We start from the raw sequence: 19,111 nt of genomic DNA, 5'->3' as shown, positions 1-19,111 counted from the left end.
TCTTACACCAGTACTGCCAGAGGCATGTGGAGAACAAACTACTCAGTCTCCATATGTTTCTCCCCACCAACCACTCCAGTAGCACAAAAGGATGATTGATCAAGCTGCCACTGCACAGCTACTGCAACCTGCCAGTCCTCTCAGGGTATGTCTACACAGCAATGTAAGCCCAGGCCTGAGCTCAAGCCTGACTACCCTTGTGTCCACACACCAATTGTGCTAAACTAGGATTCGGATCTAGGGTCCCAGGACCCTGCAGGGCTGGAGGGTCCAAGCCCTATTGCTTTCCTGCGTGCATGTGACCCTGGCTTAACTTGGGCCCTGTAAGTCCTCCAGATGTATCCCAGAGTTCCTGGTGGCAGAAGAGCTATTACTACCTGGCCAACTGCATTCCCACTTCCTGCTCCAACTCCTCCTTGCTGTTGCGTGGAAGAGCCTTGGAGCAGAAAGCAAAGCTGACAGGCGGGAGGAGGCTCCTGGCTGTTGGGGGTCATCCCTCCCCTGGCCTGTGGCCATGTTTAACCAGATCTGCTGCTCTGCCTCCCTGTAGGGCAGTCCAGCTCCACTCTCTGGCAAGGGTGCCCGAGAAGTGTGCGCTGTGAGGGGAGTGAGTGGAAGCCAGCCTCAAAACTCCCCCACACCCACCCAGGGATCCTTTTTTCCTGCCTCCCAGAGTGTGGCGGGGCAGGGATAAGGGATCTCAGGGGAGTGCTGGAGCACACTGCACACTAGCCCTGGCGATGCACTTCACCGCTTTGCAGTTGGCAGCAGCCAGGCTCTGATGTGTGCGCATTTTTCCTCTGAAACCTTCTTAGGTCAAATATCAAAACAGACAAAAACAAACAGAAAACCAACCAAACAAAAACACCTTTGTTGAACATCCAATTTTAAAAATTAAGAATTTCAAAGTTTCATTTTGAAAGACCTGGGCAGTGATGTCCTAATGATCCTGAGAACAGGTGCAAATGGGCATTTTCCTGCCAATGTGACTCAGCCTAGAGGTAGAAAGCCCAATTCTCAGATTAGATGATAGTTCAGTATAAAGCCTTCTCAAACTAGAGTCATTCTCCTGAGACAGCCACCAAAGGAGCTAGTTATGAAGTGTATGTACTCATGTGCTCCTTATGGGCACCTGAGTTCCATCAACGGCACCACTACAGTTAGGAAACAGGGTGGGCAAGAGTGTTTCCCACAGTGCAACACATTCGTGGGGCTAGTGTCAACACTAGGGAGTGGGGCGCTAGGCACTCTGGAATAGGATTACTTTGACTCAGATCTGTGCACTGCAGTGTGGATGCCAGAGCCCTAGGTTTGAGCACAGGTCACAAAATTCTAAGCCTAGGGTTGAAATACAGTATTAACACTCAAGTCAGGGTTCTCTGACATGGGTCAGCTGACTCTAGTCCCACTAACCATAGGATTACATTGCTATGTAGACATACCCTTAGCTTCAACATGGAGTTTAAAGAGCCAGTAGCAGGAGTTCTGCTTCAACCAACATCATGCAAGGGAAGCCTGTTTTCCTTCCCTTCCATATCAGCCAAAGTAGACTAGACATCCTAAAGATACACAAGACACACACTCCCTGAATGACTACCCTGCCCACCACAAAGGGGGACCCACTCTTCACCTGTTTGCCCCATAGCTAGAAGCCTCAATATGACACACTGCTTCTAGGTAGGGGAGCCACCTAGAGAGTGCTCTGTGACATGCTAGGGAGGAATAAACACGGTGGGTTGAGAGTTATTAGTGAAAATGGCTTAGAGTAGCAATTCCCACTCCACATGGCAAATAGCATTACCATTCTCAGTTAAATGAACTAAGAGTTAAAAAAGGAACACAAAATATCTAGTCTGCTCCTGAACACAGCATCTAGGCTGGAAGAGGATGCATTTTTCTTTGAAGTTCAGCATTTAACAACAGGTCTTGGCAAATACCACAGGTTCAAAAGGAAAAATCTTACTGCTTTATTAATACAAATCCAGTGAGACTGAAGGTACGTTAGACCACTAAAACATGGCCTAGAATGCATTAGAAAAGGGAACTGTGAAAATTCTCAACTGCAGTAATACTGCGTGAGACAAACGTTCATTCCTATTACTCTGCATATAGGGACATATTCAGTATGTTACTGAAGTTTAAGGAATTTAACAGCATATTACGCTGCATTAGTAGGAGCATTGCCAGCAGACTGAAAGAAGTGATTATTCCCCTCTATCCAGTTTTGGGCGCCCCACTACAGAAAGGATGTGGACAAACTGGAGAGAGTCCAGCAGCAGGCAACGAAAATGAGTAGCGGACTGGGGCACAAGACTTATGAAGAGGGCTTATTTAGTCTGCAGAAGAGAAGAGTGAGGGGAGATTTGATAGCAGCCTTCAACTACCTGAAGGGGAGTTCCAAAAGAGGATGGAGCTAGGTTGTTCTCAGTGGTGGCAGGTGACAGAACAAGGAGCAGTGGTCTCAAGTTGCAGTGGGGGGAGGTCTAGGTTGGATGTTAGGAAAAACTATTTCACTAAGGGGGTGGTGAAACACTGAAATGGGTTACCTAGGGAGGCGGTGGAATCTCCATCCTTAAGAGGTTTTCAAGGCCTAGCTTAAAGCCCTGGCTGGGATGATTTAGTTGGGGTTGGTCCTGCTTTGAGCAGGGATTTGGACTGGATGACCTCCTGAAGTTTCTTCCAACACTAATCTTCTATGATTCTATGAATTTTGAAAGTTTGTTACACTTTTAAACTACTTTTACTGAGGAACCAAAAGCCAATTTCAAAAGACATTTGTGACAAATAATTAACTATGACAGTTAAACCTACTGCTTGTGAGAGTTACAGTCAGAGCTTGAGGGGGGAGGAGCCTGGGTCTCATTTATGATCTTATACATTATCCCCACCCTCCTCATGTCACTGTTTAACTACTAAACAAAATGTACAGAACAGCTTTGTCTATATCAGCTAATATTGGCCATTCTGACTTGAGAACCTCTGGATTTTTCTGATAACTAAAAAGAAAAGGAGTACTTGTGGCACCTTAGAGACTAACAAATTCATTTGAGCATAAGCTTTCGTGAGCTACAGCTCACTTCATCGGCATTGGATGAAGTGAGCTGTAGCTCAGGAAAGCTTATGCTCAAATAAATTTGTTAGTCTCTAAGGTGCCACAAGTACTCCTTTTCTTTTTGCGAATACAAACTAACATGGCTGCTACTCTGAAACCTCTAATAACTAAGTCATTCAGTAACAACAAGTAGCTTTCTATTCTCTAGACTTCTCTGTTTCTCTCAATAGCCATGTCAGAAGCCATATAGCAGTCAGCCTGTAATCAAGTTCCAAAAATCAGAATCCTGAGTCTTTATTTTAGCAGTCTTGTTCAATGTGATTACATTAAGTGGCACGCCCTATTTCCATACTTCCTCTATGTGAAAACTTGACCAAAATGCGGTGCATTATAGCAGCTGTGCAACATTATGACTTGATCTTAATTATTGCCAGTGACATCATTTAAATTTTTCTCCATTTTATCTTTTCAAATTTAAGCCCCAGATCTCTTACATATTATTTTTCTAACTAGTTTATCTGCTACCTCCTCTCTTGTTGTGTTTTTGTAAAACACGTTCACAATTCTACTGCTTGTAATTAAGCACCAAATACATCTTTTTTCTGTACTTAGTGAAAGTAGTAGAAATTAGTAAAACTACACTGTTTTCTCTTTTAAAACTTGACAAAATGTATGAAGTCGATATACATAGTTCTATACGAGTGTGTATATCATCCCTCTGTCTTGCATATGTAAACATGTATACTTACAAAACTAATTCTATGCACAATGCTGAATTTACAACTGCAGTCTGTCAACTTTGTGCTACAATTTTACATCTTATAGATAATTCTAGCCAAAGAAATACAGGAAGTAATTCGTACCTTAGCTTCATGCTTCACAACAACTTCAACAACATCATTATGAGCTTTTTCTGATGCCACATGGAGAGGTGTCAAGAAGCTTTATTAAAAAATAAAAATTACAATTAAGTTGTATGCTATAAAATTATCCTGAACAATTAATAGCATCCATCAGTAGCACTCACTCTTTTGTCTTTTCATTGATGTTGGCTCCTTTTCTCAGAAGTAATTCACAGACTTGCTTTCTCTTGGGATACAGAGATGCAGCAGCACAGTGCTAAATATTTCAAAACTGCAGCATTAATAATGATCTCGTTATATAAAGCATTTTATTAGTTGCTAATGACTGGCAAACTAAAGCAAGATCCTGTATCAGGAATTGCTAGAACAGACCCATGCAGAGTATTATTAATTTCAATGGGAACTACATATGGGTTCAGGGATTTGCACCATAGCTTTCCAACACAACATTTAACTAAATTTCTAACACTAAGTCAGAGATTCTAAGGCTAGAAGGTCTATCTACTCTCACCTTGGTATAATATAATAATGTTGGGGAAATTAATGAACACAGAACCAGTAAATTGAAAAACAGGTAGATGACATGTTCTATATTTCCTTTATTAGCTTAATATAACTGCAATTAGACAAACTGGGTAACAAGAAGTTACATTTGAGAAGAGAAAATATCTTAAGGATAGAGTCCTCTCTCACCAGTGGAAAACGTGATACTGCAGATCTACTGTTGATACATGAGTTTGGGAGCAACACTTTTAAAGTGGGAGACATTATCCTGTAACAATGTCCTATTACAATGCCATGATTTCTGTCCAACTAAACAGCTGATGAAGACTGTCACTGTACCTCAGGGATGTTACTGCAATAATAGAACAATTAGTATTATATGATTGTCCTTCTATGCTTAGATTAGCTTGGAGAACAGTCCTACTGATTACTTCAATCAAAGAGCAGCCTTCAGTACTTTTAAGCTTACATAGTATCTTACTCCTGAGGGATTTAGTAATTAATAATTAGAGGCATAGGTTCTAGAAATGGCACATAAATACATGAAAGGTATATGAGCACTTAGATGAAACTGATTCAAAGTGCTTTAAAACAAGGAATTTAGGCCCATTTTTAAAGGTATTCAGGTGCTGCTGTGCTCAGAGTTGCAACACCTAATAGATCTATGAGCCTAAGTCTCATGTTCAAAAGAGATTTAGGAGCCAAAATCCCATTGATGGCCAAAGAGTTTTTGGCTCCTAAGTGACTAAATCCCTTTTGAACAGGAGACTTAGGTGCTGCAACGCTGAGCGCAGCAATGTCTAAATATCTGGGCCTTAGTCTCAATTTTTATAGTAAAGCAAATATCTCCATTTTACAGATGAGGAAACAGGCAGAGAGTGATTAAGTGACTTGCTTAATGTCACATGGGCATCTGGACCAGAGGGAACAGAACAAAAATTTCTGGACTTCCCACCTTACCTTTAGATCACCTGTACTCCTACACCCCAACAATTAACCACAAGCTGGTCTGTCTCCATCTTAACAGTTCCAGAATAGAAAATTATAACTACCAACCCGGAGTTGAGATGTGTGTGGTCTATAACTATCAAAGAGTTATGTTTGTATGTCTGATTGATAACCTATAAAAAGAATACCAAGACTGATACCAAGCCAAAGAAAAACCAACTAAAAACTCTAATATTAGTGTATGGGAGAAGATTCTCAGTATAGCCCACTTAATTGAGGTGGACAAAGTTTGGTATAACAGTGCCTAGGACAGGGGTCTCAAACTCAAATGACCACATGAGTACTAATGCATTGGCCCAAGGGCCACATCATTGACACCCCACCCTTGCTGCCCCCAGCTCCACCCCCACTCCACCCCTTCCATGAGGCCCTGCCCCACCTCTTCCCTGCCCCCATTCCAACCCCTTCCCCGAAGTCTCCACCCCAACCCCGCCCCCCTCCCTGTTCCCAGAGGGAGCAGGAGGGGTGCAGGGTGTGGTGGGGGCTCAGGGCAGGGAGTTGGGATGTGAGGTGCAGGAGGGGTTAGGGGTGCAGGGCGCTGCAGGAGTGCGGGGTGCGGCAGGAGGCTCAGGGCAGGGAGTTGGGGTGTGGGGTGCAGGAGGGGTGCGGGCTCCGGCCCCACGCCACTTATCTAGAGCAGCTCCCGTGCGCACCGGGGCTCTGCTCCAGTCCAGGAAGCAGCCGGAACCACATCCCGCCGGGGGAAGGGCCTGCGCTGCGGCACACAGCTCTGTGTGCTGCTCTTGCTGCTCCTCCAGGTACCTCCCCTGAAGCTCCCACTGGCTGCGGTTCCCTGTTCCCGGCCAATGGGAGCTGCTGGGGGGGGGGGGCGTTTTTGCCTGGAAGCGAGAGTAATACACTGAGCCCCCTGCCCCATCCCAGAGCCACAGGGGCATAGTTCCGGCTGCTTCAGGGAACGGTGCGGGGTTCGCGGTGCCACGGGGTACGCAGAAGTGCACGTGGGAGGGGGGGCGTGGGGAGCTTAGTGGGTCACATGTTTGAGACCCCTGACCTAGGACTTTGAGAATCTTGAAATCTATGTTAATTACAAAGATGGATCAATAATTTGTACATATTGGATGAAATCCTGGCCTCAGTGAAATCAATGAGAGTTTTACCATTGACTTCAATGGAGCCAGGATTTTACCCATTTTATTTCTTTGATTTGAGAATCAGTATAGTGAGATTTAGGTTTGAAGGTTGAACTTATAAAATTACTCAAATAGCTAGCAACAAAATGTATTTAATTATTATTTATATAACTATATTAGGAAATCTAGTTTCAGGCTCTTAATATTTGCATAGATTCACTAGACTAAATTCATCCCTGGTACAAGAAAAAGGGCAAGGGAATTACATTAGTTGAATCTGGACCATGTAATCCAGTATTTCTGGAAACAACTCTTTTCAGGAACTGTAACTAGGTCATACCTAGGACCCTACTAAATTTCAAGGTCATAGGATTTAAAAAATTGTCAATTTCTTGATTTCAGATATTTATATCTGAAATTTCAAAATGTCGTAATTGTAAGTGTCCTGACCCAAAAAGGAGGTGGGGGGGTCACAAGGTTATCGTACGAGGTTTGCGTTACTGCTACCCTTACTTCTGCTGGCAGTGGCGCTGCAGGAGCCCAGCTCTGAAAGCAGAGCCACTGCCAGCAGCAGTGCAGAAGCAAGGATGGCATGGTACCGTATTGCCACCCTTACTTCTGTGCTGCTGCCTGCAGAGCGAGGCCCTCAGTCAGCAGCTACACTCTCCGGCCGCCCACCTCTGAAGGCAACAGTGCAGAAGTAAGGCTGGCATCGTATGGTATTGCCACCCTTACTTCTGCGCTGCTGCTGGTGGGCTGCTGCCTTCAGTGCTGGGTGCCTGGCCAACAGCCACCAAGCTCTAAAGGCAGCGCAGAAGTAAGGGTGGCAATACCAAGACCCCCCCTAAAATAACCTTGTGACTCACCCCGCCGTGCAACCCCTTTTTAGGTCAGGACCCCTTTGAGAAACGTTAGCCTCCCCTGTGAAATCTGTATAATATAGGGTAAAAGCACACAAAAGACCAGATTTCATGATCCATGACACATTTTTCATGGCCGTGAATTTTGTACCATGGGCCATATAAAGGATATTACACAATACCATTTTCTGTTCTCTTTCCTCATCTCCCTTTCCTTTTACTTTGTTTGCCATTTCCTCTCTGTCTCCCTCAACATATAATAACTATCAGAATAAAGTAATCAAGAGCAAGAGAGTGGGAATCAAGCATGAGTTTGTAATGATCAAGCCACACAAATCTGATTTTAACAATTACTAAAATTACTAGATGAAGGTGCCAAACACTTTTCATATGGATTGAAAACTGGTTGGATTCTAAGCAAAACAAAATTAGGATAAATGGCTGTGTCAGGAATACAGGCAGAGAGAAAGCTGCCTACTGCAGTGCTGCACCAGTTGGCATTAGACTTAGCTTATCTTTATTCTTTCAACTCACCGATGAAACATTCATATGAAATTACACTGAAAAGTGAAACGAACACATACAAGGATAGAACTACAAAAGCCATTTGAAGAGATTAGAAATAGGAGCATACAGTAAGTGTGGTTCAACCTGAAAAAAATGCAAGCTAATATATGTAGAAGAAAACTTAGAAACTTAAGTATTCAGTGGATTGAGACAGATGACAGTGGTATAGATGACCTAGAGAAAATAGACAAATTGGTTACAACCTTTCACTGATATAGTAGCAGCGAATTATCCTGCAAGACTTGACAGGAATGTGAAAAGTTTAAATTACAAAGGATACTCTAGATGTGTTATCTTAACTTATTATACACTACAGTTGACTTGCCAGTCTTTACAATGTCAGGTTCTCAGAAACTGGAATTTGTGTGTTTTAAAGCATTGCCCAACATATTTAGTTTAGCCACCACATCTTAAATCACTAATATATCTGAAATATTACCAATGCTGTTTCATGAGTTTGAGGATGCTTGAAATTCACTGTTTCCAAAGAAAGATATTTTTTGATGCGAGCTACATCTGATTCTCGTGCCGCCTGTAGCAAGGAGTGACCTTTGAATTCATCTAGAAAAGAAAGATTATATTCTTAATCTGGTCTGGAAAGTATTAAAGGGATTATTCGCTTCTAGTAGGGGAAATCCTGCTCTCAGTGCATGGTAGAGACCTTAGAAAGCCATTTCTAGTAATTTACTGTACACAGGTTCATTATATGATGTAGCCCAGCACTCTATATACTCCAGAAAATTGCTACTTTGTCCATGCACAGGCTGAGCATGAGAATTCCTTAGCTATGCCAGACAGAACTCATGTCCCAATTCTCCAATTCAGAAGTTGAGAGAAAGTGATAGCATTTCATCTTCAAAACAAATGTATTCATAGTTCTAAGTAATTATGCTGGTGGATTTTTTTGTTCAAATGACCTTTGCTGAAGAGAAAAATGATATTGCTGGGAATACGTTTTTTGAAAGATCATAGGGAGACGTGGGGAAGCAGCAGGAAGAAAACAGGATTCTAGGAAAGAAAAATCTACACAAGCCATTACAGCCACAAGACTGTTGAATAGTAACTAAAATCAGTTTTTAAACCTAGGTTCAAAAGGGCCCGTTAGTTGTATATATTTGAGACTATTTCATGTTTTAGGATAATACAATCTTCAGGCAGGCATTACACAATTGTTTTCAAAATGTAAACACTTTCTTCCCAACTTAATATCAGTGTGATACTGTTTATGAAACTTAAGGCACTTATTACAAAGAAAAACAACTAATCAATTGTAGATGAGCTATGAAATGCCATCTATCCTATTCATTTTCACATTCACTTTATACTCACATGCCAATCGTTCTTTTAATTGAGGTGTTGGGGCTAAATCAATGGTGCTTTTATTGTGACAGTTCAACAGTGTTGGATCAGCACCATAACTTAACAAGAGAGAACACACTTCCACCCTGTTCTTAGAAGCTGCTTCATGCAGAGGAGTGAACTGCCACAGATCCATAGCATTCACACATGCTCCATGCTGGGAAAGTTACAAAAACAAAGGAGACTATTAAAGAAAAATTGCAATTATTAATTGCCACAAAGCAAACAGCAAGATAAATATATAACTATATACATGCACACAGTTTCCAAGATATTTTTTTCAGAAATATCTATTGTAAGTCCTTTTACAGTCCCCATTACCATACTATCAGAGTGCCTCATAATATTTAATGAATTTATCCTTACAATACACCTGTGACGTAGGGCACTATTAATATCCCCATTTTATAGATGGGGAAGTGAGGTACAAAGAAACTAAAGGCCTAGTCTATACTAGAAAATTAGGTCAGCATAATGACATCACTCAGGGGTGTGAAAAATCCAAACCTGAGTGGCGCAGTTAGGATGACCTAAATCCCAGTGCAGACAGCGCTAGGTCATAGAATCATAGAATATCAGGGTTGGAAGGGACCTCAGGAGGTCATCTAGTCCAACCCCCTGCTCAAAAGCAGGACCCATACCCAATTAAATCATCTCAGCCAGGGCTTTGTCAAGCCTGACCTTAAAAACTTCTAAGGAAGGAGATTCCACCACCTCCCTAGGCAACGCATTCCAGTGTTTCACCACCCTCCTAGTGAAAAAGTTTTTCCTAATATCCAACCTAAATCTCCCCCACTGCAACTTGAGACCATTACTCCTTGTCCTGTCCTCTTCCACCACTGAGAATAGTCTAGAACCATCCTCTCTGGAACTGCCTCTCAGGTAGTTGAAAGCAGCTATCAAATCCCCCCTCATTCTTCTCTTCTGCAGACTAAACAATCCCAGTTCCCTCAGCCTCTCCTCATAACTCATGTGTTCCAGACCCCTAATCATTCTTGTTGCCCTTCGCTGGACTCTCTCCAATTTCTCCACATCCTTCTTGTAGTGTGGGGCCCAAAACTGGACAAGGTACTCCAGATGAGGCCTCACCAATGTCGAATAGAGGGGGACGATCACGTCCCTCGATCTGCTCGCTATGCCCCTACTTATACATCCCAAAATGCCATTGGCCTTCTTGGCAACAAGGGCACACTGCTGACTCATATCCAGCTTCTCGTCCACTGTCACCCCTAGGTCCTTTTCCGCAGAACTGCTGCCTAGCCATTTGGTCCCTAGTCTGTAGATGTGCATTGGGTTCTTCCGCCCTAAGTGCAGGACCCTGCACTTATCCTTATTGAACCTCATCAGATTTCTTTTGGCCCAATCCTCCAATTTGTCTAGGTCCCTCTGTATCCTATCCCTGCCCTCCAGCGTATCTACCGCTCCTCCCAGTTTAGTATCATCCGCAAATTTGCTAAGAGTGCAATCCACACCATCCTCCAGATCATTTATGAAGATATTGAACAAAACCGGCCCCAGGACCGACCCTTGGGGCACTCCACTTGACACCGGCTGCCAACTAGACATGGAGCCATTGATCACTACCCGTTGAGCCCGACAATCTAGCCAACTTTCTACCCATCTTATAGTGCATTCATCTAGCCCATACTTCCTTAACTTGCTGACAAGGATACTGTGGGAGACCGTGTCAAAAGCTTTGCTAAAGCATAGCTATGCTTTGCATAGACAATCCAGGAAGTTTTTGGAAAGCGTAGGGGACAATTTCCTGGTGCAAGTGCTAGAGGAGCCAACTAGGGGGGGAACTTTTCTTGACCCGCTGCTCACAAACCGGGAAGAATTAGTAGGGGAAGCAAAAGTGGATGGGAATCTGGGAGGCAGTGACCATGAGTTGGTTGAGTTCAGGATCCTGACACAGGGAAGAAAGGTAAGCAGCAGGATACGGACCCTGGACTTCAGGAAAGCAGACTTCGACTCCCTCAGGGAAGTAGGATCCCCTGGGGGACTAACATGAAGGGGAAAGGAGTCCAGGAGAGCTGGCTGTATTTCAAGGAATCCCTGTTGAGGTTACAGGGACAGAACATCCCGATGTGTCGAAAGAATAGTAAGTATGGCAGGCAACCAGCTTGGCTTAACGGTGAAATCCTAGCAGATCTTAAGCATAAAAAAGAAGCTTACAAGAAGTGGAAGGTTAGACATATGACCAGGGAAGAGTATAAAAATATTGCTCGGGCATGTAGGAAAGAAATTAGGAGGGCCAAATCGCACCTGGAGCTGCAGCTAGCGAGAGATGTTAAGAGTAACAAGAAGGGTTTCTTCAGGTATGTTGGCAACAAGAAGAAAGCCAAGGAAAGTGTGGGCCCCTTAATGAATGAGGGAGGCAACCTAGTGACGGAGGATGTGGAAAAAGCTAATGTACTCAATGCTTTTTTTGCCTCTGTCTTCACGAACAAGGTCAGCTCCCAGACTGCTGTGCTGGGCATCACAACATGGGGAATAGATGGCCAGCCCTCTGTGGAGAAAGAGGTGGTTAGGGACTATTTAGAAAAACTGGACGTGCACAAGTCCATGGGGCCGGATGAGTTGCATCCGAGAGTGCTAAAGGAACTGGCGGCTGTGATTGCAGAGCCATTGGCCATTATCTTTGAAAACTAGTGGCAAACGGGGGAAGTCCCGGATGACTGGAAAAAGGCTAATGTAGTGCCAATCTTTAAAAAAGGGAAGAAGGAGGATCCTGGGAACTACAGGCCAGTAAGCCTCACTTCAGTCCCCGGAAAAATCATGTAGCAGGTCCTCAAAGAATCAATCCTGAAGCACTTACATGAGAGGAAAGTGATCAGGAACAGTCAGCATGGATTCACCAAGGGAAGGTCATGCCTGACTAATCTAATTGCCTTCTATGATGAGATTACTGGTTCTGTGGATGAAGGGAAAGCAGTGGATGTATTGTATCTTGACTTTAGCAAAGCTTTTGACACGGTCTCCCACAGTATCCTTGTCAGCAAGTTAAGGTCGACAGAAGAATCCTACCTCTTGGGGAGGTGAATTACCTATGACAGCAGAACCCCTCCATTTGGCATAGGTAGTGTCTACACCAGAGGTCGACAAACTTCGGCATGCGCCCCATCAGAATAATCTGCTGGCCTGCCGCGAGACATTGTGTTTAGGTTGACTGTCCACAGGCACAGCACCCCACAGCTCCCAGTGGCTTGGAATGGGGAACCGTGGCCACTAGGAGCTGTGGGGGGCCGTGCCTGCGGACGGTCAACCTAAACACGTCTCACAGCCTGCCAGCAGATTACCCTGATGGGCCGCATACCAAAGGTTGCCAACCGCTGGTCTACACTGAAGCGCTGCAGTGGTGCAACTATGCCGCTGTGGCATTTTAAGTGTACACAAGCCCTAAGTGACGTGCACAAGGTCACAAAGAAAGCCAGAGTTGGAGCAAAGAATTGAGCCTAAGTCTCCCAAACTCTAGGCTAGCTCTAGCCACTGAATCATCTTTCCTCTCACTATGATCACCACTATATTATCATCCTTCCATCATTATTGTCTACATAACTGAATGGTTCTTTAGCCTAAGTAACAGCTACCATTTTCCTAGAGGAAGTTGACAGTTTTTGACAAAATGATAAATCAGTCTGTGAACACAAGAAAATGTTTAGAAACTCAATTGCTTTAAGGCAACTTATATTTACTCTAAGAGTCACATTTTTTAGACATTAGTATTTTGTTATGTAACAAAAAAGGTTAACAAAGTCTATTGCAACACTAATCCTCATCCTGTCACTTGCCTTCAAATGCTGAGAAGCACTTCCTTTGTTACAAATTGTCAGTCAACATAAATCTGCTAACACAGCAAGAAAATACTTATTCAACAGTTTGAACTTTTAACTAGTTTTAAAATACACATTTAAAAACGAGTTGTAGATTCATTCCCCCACAAATCATCAAAATGTAGTAGTTTCGGATTAGAAATAAAGTTGTGACATGCCCAGGACAAAAGAGTCTGTATTTTGTATCTACTTGAGTTACATATTTTTCTCCTAAAAATTTAGTCATTCTGTACATACTTCTATACTTACCTGCAATTTTACACTATAAAATAAACTCCAGGTAAAAATCTAAGCTAAATTAAGGTTTTAAATAGTTATCAGTTACTTAAGGGGAAAAATATTTAAAATATTGTTTTAATAAAATCCTGTAAGTGCCAAGTTAAGGTTAAACCTAAAAATCTTAAACATGCAAATGCAGTTTTAGTCATCCAATAAGCCTTAAGTCTGATGCCATGCCTATGCCTTCCATTATGGAGAACCGTAACATCTGTGTCTAAGATAGAGACATTTCAATGTAATTTTTTATAAGAAAACTTCAAAAATCCTCTTTATATTGCTTGCTTGTGAAGTCAAGGAATTTTTGAAATTTCCATTTTTTTAACATGTATATACAGTAGAACCTCAGTTACAAATGCCTGGAGAATGGAGGTTGTTTGTAACTTTGAAATGTTTGTAACTCTGAATAAAACGTTATGCTTGTTCTTTCAAACGTTTACAACTGAACATTGACTTCATACAGCTTTGAAACTTCAGTATGAAGAAAAATGCTGCTTTCCCTTTATTATTTTTAGTAGTTTACATTTAACACATTACTAGACTGTATTTGCTTTTTTTAAGTCTCTGCTGATGCCTGATTGAGTACTTTCAGTTCCAAATGAGGTGTGTGGTTGACTGGTCAGTTCATAACTCTGGTGTTTGAAACGCTGAGGTTCTACTGTATTATGTAAGCATTACCACCACCATCTGGTATGACCCTAAGTATTGGTTTGGTTCTTAAAAGGTTTGTACGCCCAGATATAAGCATCCATGTTAAGTCTCAGAATACAACACGACATTTGATACACCAAATGGTGTATTCCGGAAAAGCTGTGGAAACCTATCTTTTCATAGTGGTCTAATTACATTCTTAAAGAAGGCAAGAAAGAAGTGCTATAATGTAAACACAGGTGCACACCTGCATAAGTGTATTTTGAACTACTGAATGCAGTTTAGATGTTTCAGTTTACAATTTATGATAAGACCAACAACAAGAGTAAAATAATCCAGTTAAACCATTTCAAGTTTTAGCAAGGCTGACTATTTCCTGGGAAAAAATTGTTTAGGACAGGGCACTGGTAAATACTATCTAAAACTTAGTTTAAACTGGGAAACTGAGAAAAATAATTGCATCAGCGTCCAGCAAGTTTCAGCAAGCACAGAACAAATTTTTTCAAACTTTGGGCACATCCATTCAAAATTGAGGATTAGGTTCCATCTATCCACTGTATCAAAGTGGGTCTTCTGCTACAGAATGCAGCATGATCAAATGGACCTCAACTGGTAGTCTGCAATTCTGCATTCTTCTGACTGCTTAATGCTTCAAGCCTACAACTCTGCACGACTATCGTTTCATATAATCAAATGTTTTCAATATTTATATAACATTGAAAACTGAAATATGAATCATGACATGTATAACTTTCTTGAGAAAATACCACACCAAAATGTAGACAGACATTCCCATGTACAGTATTATAATTACATGACACCTACTGCAATTTACTTTTTATTTGTACAACCCTACCTTATTAACCACAACTTAGCTAAAATTACGTGCAATTATGAAGCAGTTTTTAAAACAGAAAATGCCTTAAACTGGGACTAATTAGTTTTTCCCAGGGGTGTAAAAAAACCACAATTTTACTGGTAAAAACCACCTCTGGTAAATACCACGCCACCCCTGATATTCTGAGTCACTCATGCAATGAAACTAGATACACTTCTCTCCTAGTTGGGGAGGTGGGAGCGGGACAGAGTGGTTTGTGAGCAATGACACAGGGTCAGAGTGAAGGCGGTACTGTTCATTTCCACATGAGACTGACTTTTTCAGGGGTTCAACATTAAATGAATATTTGCAATCTCAAATATAACTTGAATTTTTTCATGGGCCCTTCATGCTCTGCTTTCTCCTGTAAGAGAGAGGGTTTGTGTGAGTGTGCGCAGAAGTGTCTTGCCAGCACTTCTAAGACGCTCTTCTCACATTTTATTGAAGAAACAGGAAGTGCCTATAAACATTCAATATAGGGTACAAAAGAGGATGGCAGGGAAGGAAAGTGTGTTTGTAAGGACAGAGTTTCCATGCAAGCAGATAATACACAAGGGGTAGTAAGGATTGTGTAGGTAGGCCCCAACGCTGCACCACTGAACTGGAGACCAAAAGGATGTTTTTAATAACCCTGCAAACTAATCAGTGGCTGAAGTTAAGAAAAAAGTTCAAAATGTCAGAACTGGTGCAAATATAGAGCCATCTCTCAACATTTTAGTTCACTAATTTTTATATTCTCTAGATACAATAAAATTTGTAAAGATTGCTAATTGTTTAAATGTTATGTCTGGAGTATATACAGAATATATAAACACAAGTAGTTAAGGTTAATCATTTTTCCTATGTATTTTTTTCTTTTTCTTTCCTTTATCTCCATCTGATTGATAATTACTGTAACAAATCTAGCTGTAGGCTCTGAGGGAATATTTTCCAGGCTCAGAGACTATTATAAACAATAAATATTTACATTAGTCAAATATTTTTGCAAGTGAACTGACAATGTCATTTCATTTATTAGTAATACTTGTGTCTGAGATGGATGAATGTCACTCTTTTCAAGACACAATTCTGCAAATTTGTGTGAGCACATTGCTGTGTCAATGCAGAGCCCCAGTGGCTTCAATGGGACTCTACAGATATGCATTGTTGTGCCTGCATGCAAACAGTTTCAGGATTGGTGCCTTAATTTGTACAGGGCTGGAACAAGGCTTACAAATTATCTCTTTAGATAACAACTTTTTAAAAAGCTTTGCTAAATCTTTGTTTACATCTAGAGTGCTAGAACTACTGGGTCGGTATTTCTACAATATTTTAAAACCCTAACAATTCTAGCCCTACACTAATCTTACAAGCCATCATGACACCTCCATAACTTAAAAGTAAAGTGTATTTCCAAATGCTGACTTCCACTGCAACTCCATCTTGATACGAACAGTTCAAGTTTTAAAGTGGCAGTGCATTTCTATAACAAGCTTTACAGGGCATGCTTTAACTTATTCTGGGCAGGAGAGTGAAGTGAGTGTACATATATCAAATTAACCTACCAACTCTGCCTGTCTTTTTTAAATGATTTTAAATACAAGAAGATAAGTGACACTCAAAAAACAGAAAAAATTCACAATAGAAGAATTTCACCCAGTTTGAAAGAGGAATGAAATTAAATACCAACCTTTACTAGAAGTTCTGTTACTTCATAATGACCATAGGAACAGGCATTGTGAAGTGGCACCAAATCTCTAAGCAGTTGAGGGGGGGGGGGGGGGAGAAACATGTTATATGCGCTTGGGTTACAAGTATGTAAACTCAGTAAATTACAAACAACAATATGTAGCTTTCTATCAATTCTAAAAATTAAAAAACCCAGCTATCCCACTGAAAAGTGATGGGGAAAACAGAGATATGAGACAATAACCTCCAAAGTTATTGAAATCAATGTCTGTTTAACACACAATAAATTGCACAATGAATTCCATAATCACATGGAAATTGCATTGTATTTGTTGTAAGTGACTTGGTTCCAGAGATTTTATGAAATTAAACAGTAATTACACTACGTGGAAAGCACTGTATTGGGAGAACTTATTTCAAGGAAGACAGTAATTTTTCCTTTATCCCTAAAAAGTTTTGTTGCACAATCTCTTTTCTTTAGCATGCTAAAGAAGTCTGACTGGTTTAGTGTTAATATCACTGAGCAAGGTTCTGTACTATACATCTAAGAACACAGTATAGACCTTGCCTCCACAGGGAGGGAAAACTAAGATGGTTTAAGCCACCTCTGCTCCCTCCTGATCCTGTCCTGGTGGCTGGAGAGGCACGTAACGTAATTTAGACAGCCAGGAAACTCAATATCATTGCAAGGGTAGCAATGGACTGACAAAGGTTTCAAGTTTACAAGGGCCTTGCAACCCTTTGATCTGGCAGCTGTTCTATCCATCCTGAAGTGATATGTTGGGAATAAAGACTTAAGATTCTATTTTCTATAATTTCAGCCTATTTATTCATGATGTTTAAAAAAGGTTTCTAGAGACTAAATATTTTCTGTAAATTTGTATGAATTTACCATGTTTCAATTAGCATTTCTATACTTAGCAATAGCAAAAGTTCCTTATATGCTAAGTGAATGCTTAGAAATATATTACTCCTACAGGAATTCTGTGCCACTGTGTGTGGGCGGAATTCATGTCCCCCGCAGACTTCTTTGCTTCCCTGCAGAAAAATGACTTTCTGACAGGGAAGCAAGGGGAAGCTGCAAGAGCACCACTCCCTAGCAGTGCAGGTACAAGTTTCAGGCATCTGGAGGAGAGGTAAATCACTGGAGGCTGGAGATCAGCTGCTAGTCTTGGCTGGGCTGGAAACAGGAGAGGACAGGACTTCCTCTTCCCCTACAAGGAGTGGCTGGGGCTGTGTCAGACCCACCCCCAGAAACTTCCGCTAGCTGCAGGAAGGTCAGCATCCTCCCCTGCTTCCTGCCCCCATCACTCCTCAGTTGTGGGGGGAGGGGGTCACTGTACAGGAAGCTGCTCCCCCATCCACCCAACTCCTGTGCATCCGGACCTCCCATACCCAGACACCCCTGCCAAGCCTTACCTGGTACATCCAGAAAGCCCCCTAGCCCTCCATACCCGAACCCCACCGAACCTCAACCCCTGCATCTGGAGCCCTCTGCACCCAGACCCCCTGCTTCCGGACCCCCATCCCTGCTCCCAGACCACTGCCCACTGAGCTCTCTGGACTCATACTCCCACCCTGATGCCCCAATCTCTGTACCAACCTGAGCCCCCACATCCAGACCCCCACACCACTAACCAACAATTAGCTGCACTCTGACCCCCACCCCACCAAGCTCCACTCCACCAGCACCAAGACCCCCCTCGTTGAGATCCCCACACCCAGACCCCTCCACAGAGCCCCAACAACCTTCACCTGGAAGCCCCTGCAGAGTCCCATTGCCCCTGCACCTGGAACCCCCTCAAAATGAGCCTCTGTGCATCCAGATCCCCCCACACCTAGAACCCCCACTGCGCTGCCTGCACCCAGATTGTCCCACACAGAATCCTCTCACCCCACACGTGGATCTCCCCACACTTGGATCCTGCCTGGTTGAGCCCATCTGCCCCACACCTGGTGGACCTGACGCAGAGGGGCATGGCCCTAGGGTATTTCTGGGGCAGGCCCAGGCCTCTTGTGCTGTGTCAGGTGCAGCCTCACCGCTTTGTCCATGTTCTGGGGGTGGGAGTGCTGCAGGGTGTGCAGCCAGCGGCTGTGCTTCCCACTGCCATGCTGGAGCCTCTGCATTTATTTATTGACAAATAACACACAGAATTTTGCAGATTTTTAAAATACTGTGTATAGAATTTTTTATTTTTTGGTGCAGAATGCTCTCAGGAGTAATATATTATCCAAATTCAGTGTTTGGGAAACAAAAATGATGTTTATTCTTTTGAGTATAACCTTTTAAAATGAGAAATCATGGGAATCCAATCAGAAAACCATTTTCAAAGTGAAAGGGGTCTTCAAAGGAAAATGAAAACTGAACTAACCACAGATGTGTACTGAATTTTGATAGGTATGGTATGAAAGCATTTTTTAAAAATGCAAGCCTTTTAAAGTCTTTTGGACATACACAGGCTGGCAGTTCCTCTCTTAGAATGAATATGTTTTATGGATGAT

General features: G+C 42.4%; 1 protein-coding gene across 3 annotated transcripts in view; it reads right to left on the bottom strand.

Moving 5' to 3' along the window:
* Positions 1–19,111, bottom strand: part of TNKS2 (tankyrase 2) — a 68,820-nt gene that overhangs the window by 34,942 nt on the left and 14,767 nt on the right. For all 3 annotated transcript variants that reach the window (XM_077822499.1, XM_077822497.1, XM_077822498.1), the window contains exons 7-11: positions 16,611–16,677; positions 9,275–9,461; positions 8,385–8,506; positions 4,080–4,171; positions 3,916–3,994 (exon numbers count right to left, since the gene is read on the bottom strand). In XM_077822499.1, the coding sequence (XP_077678625.1) occupies positions 3,916–3,994; positions 4,080–4,171; positions 8,385–8,506; positions 9,275–9,461; positions 16,611–16,677 (547 nt within the window). The remainder of the gene's footprint in view (positions 1–3,915; positions 3,995–4,079; positions 4,172–8,384; positions 8,507–9,274; positions 9,462–16,610; positions 16,678–19,111) is intronic.

The sequence above is a fragment of the Eretmochelys imbricata genome, chromosome 7 (genome assembly GCF_965152235.1).
Source record: "Eretmochelys imbricata isolate rEreImb1 chromosome 7, rEreImb1.hap1, whole genome shotgun sequence".
NCBI classification, from domain to species: domain Eukaryota; kingdom Metazoa; phylum Chordata; order Testudines; family Cheloniidae; genus Eretmochelys; species Eretmochelys imbricata.
This window is presented reverse-complemented; position numbering and strand designations above follow the sequence as displayed.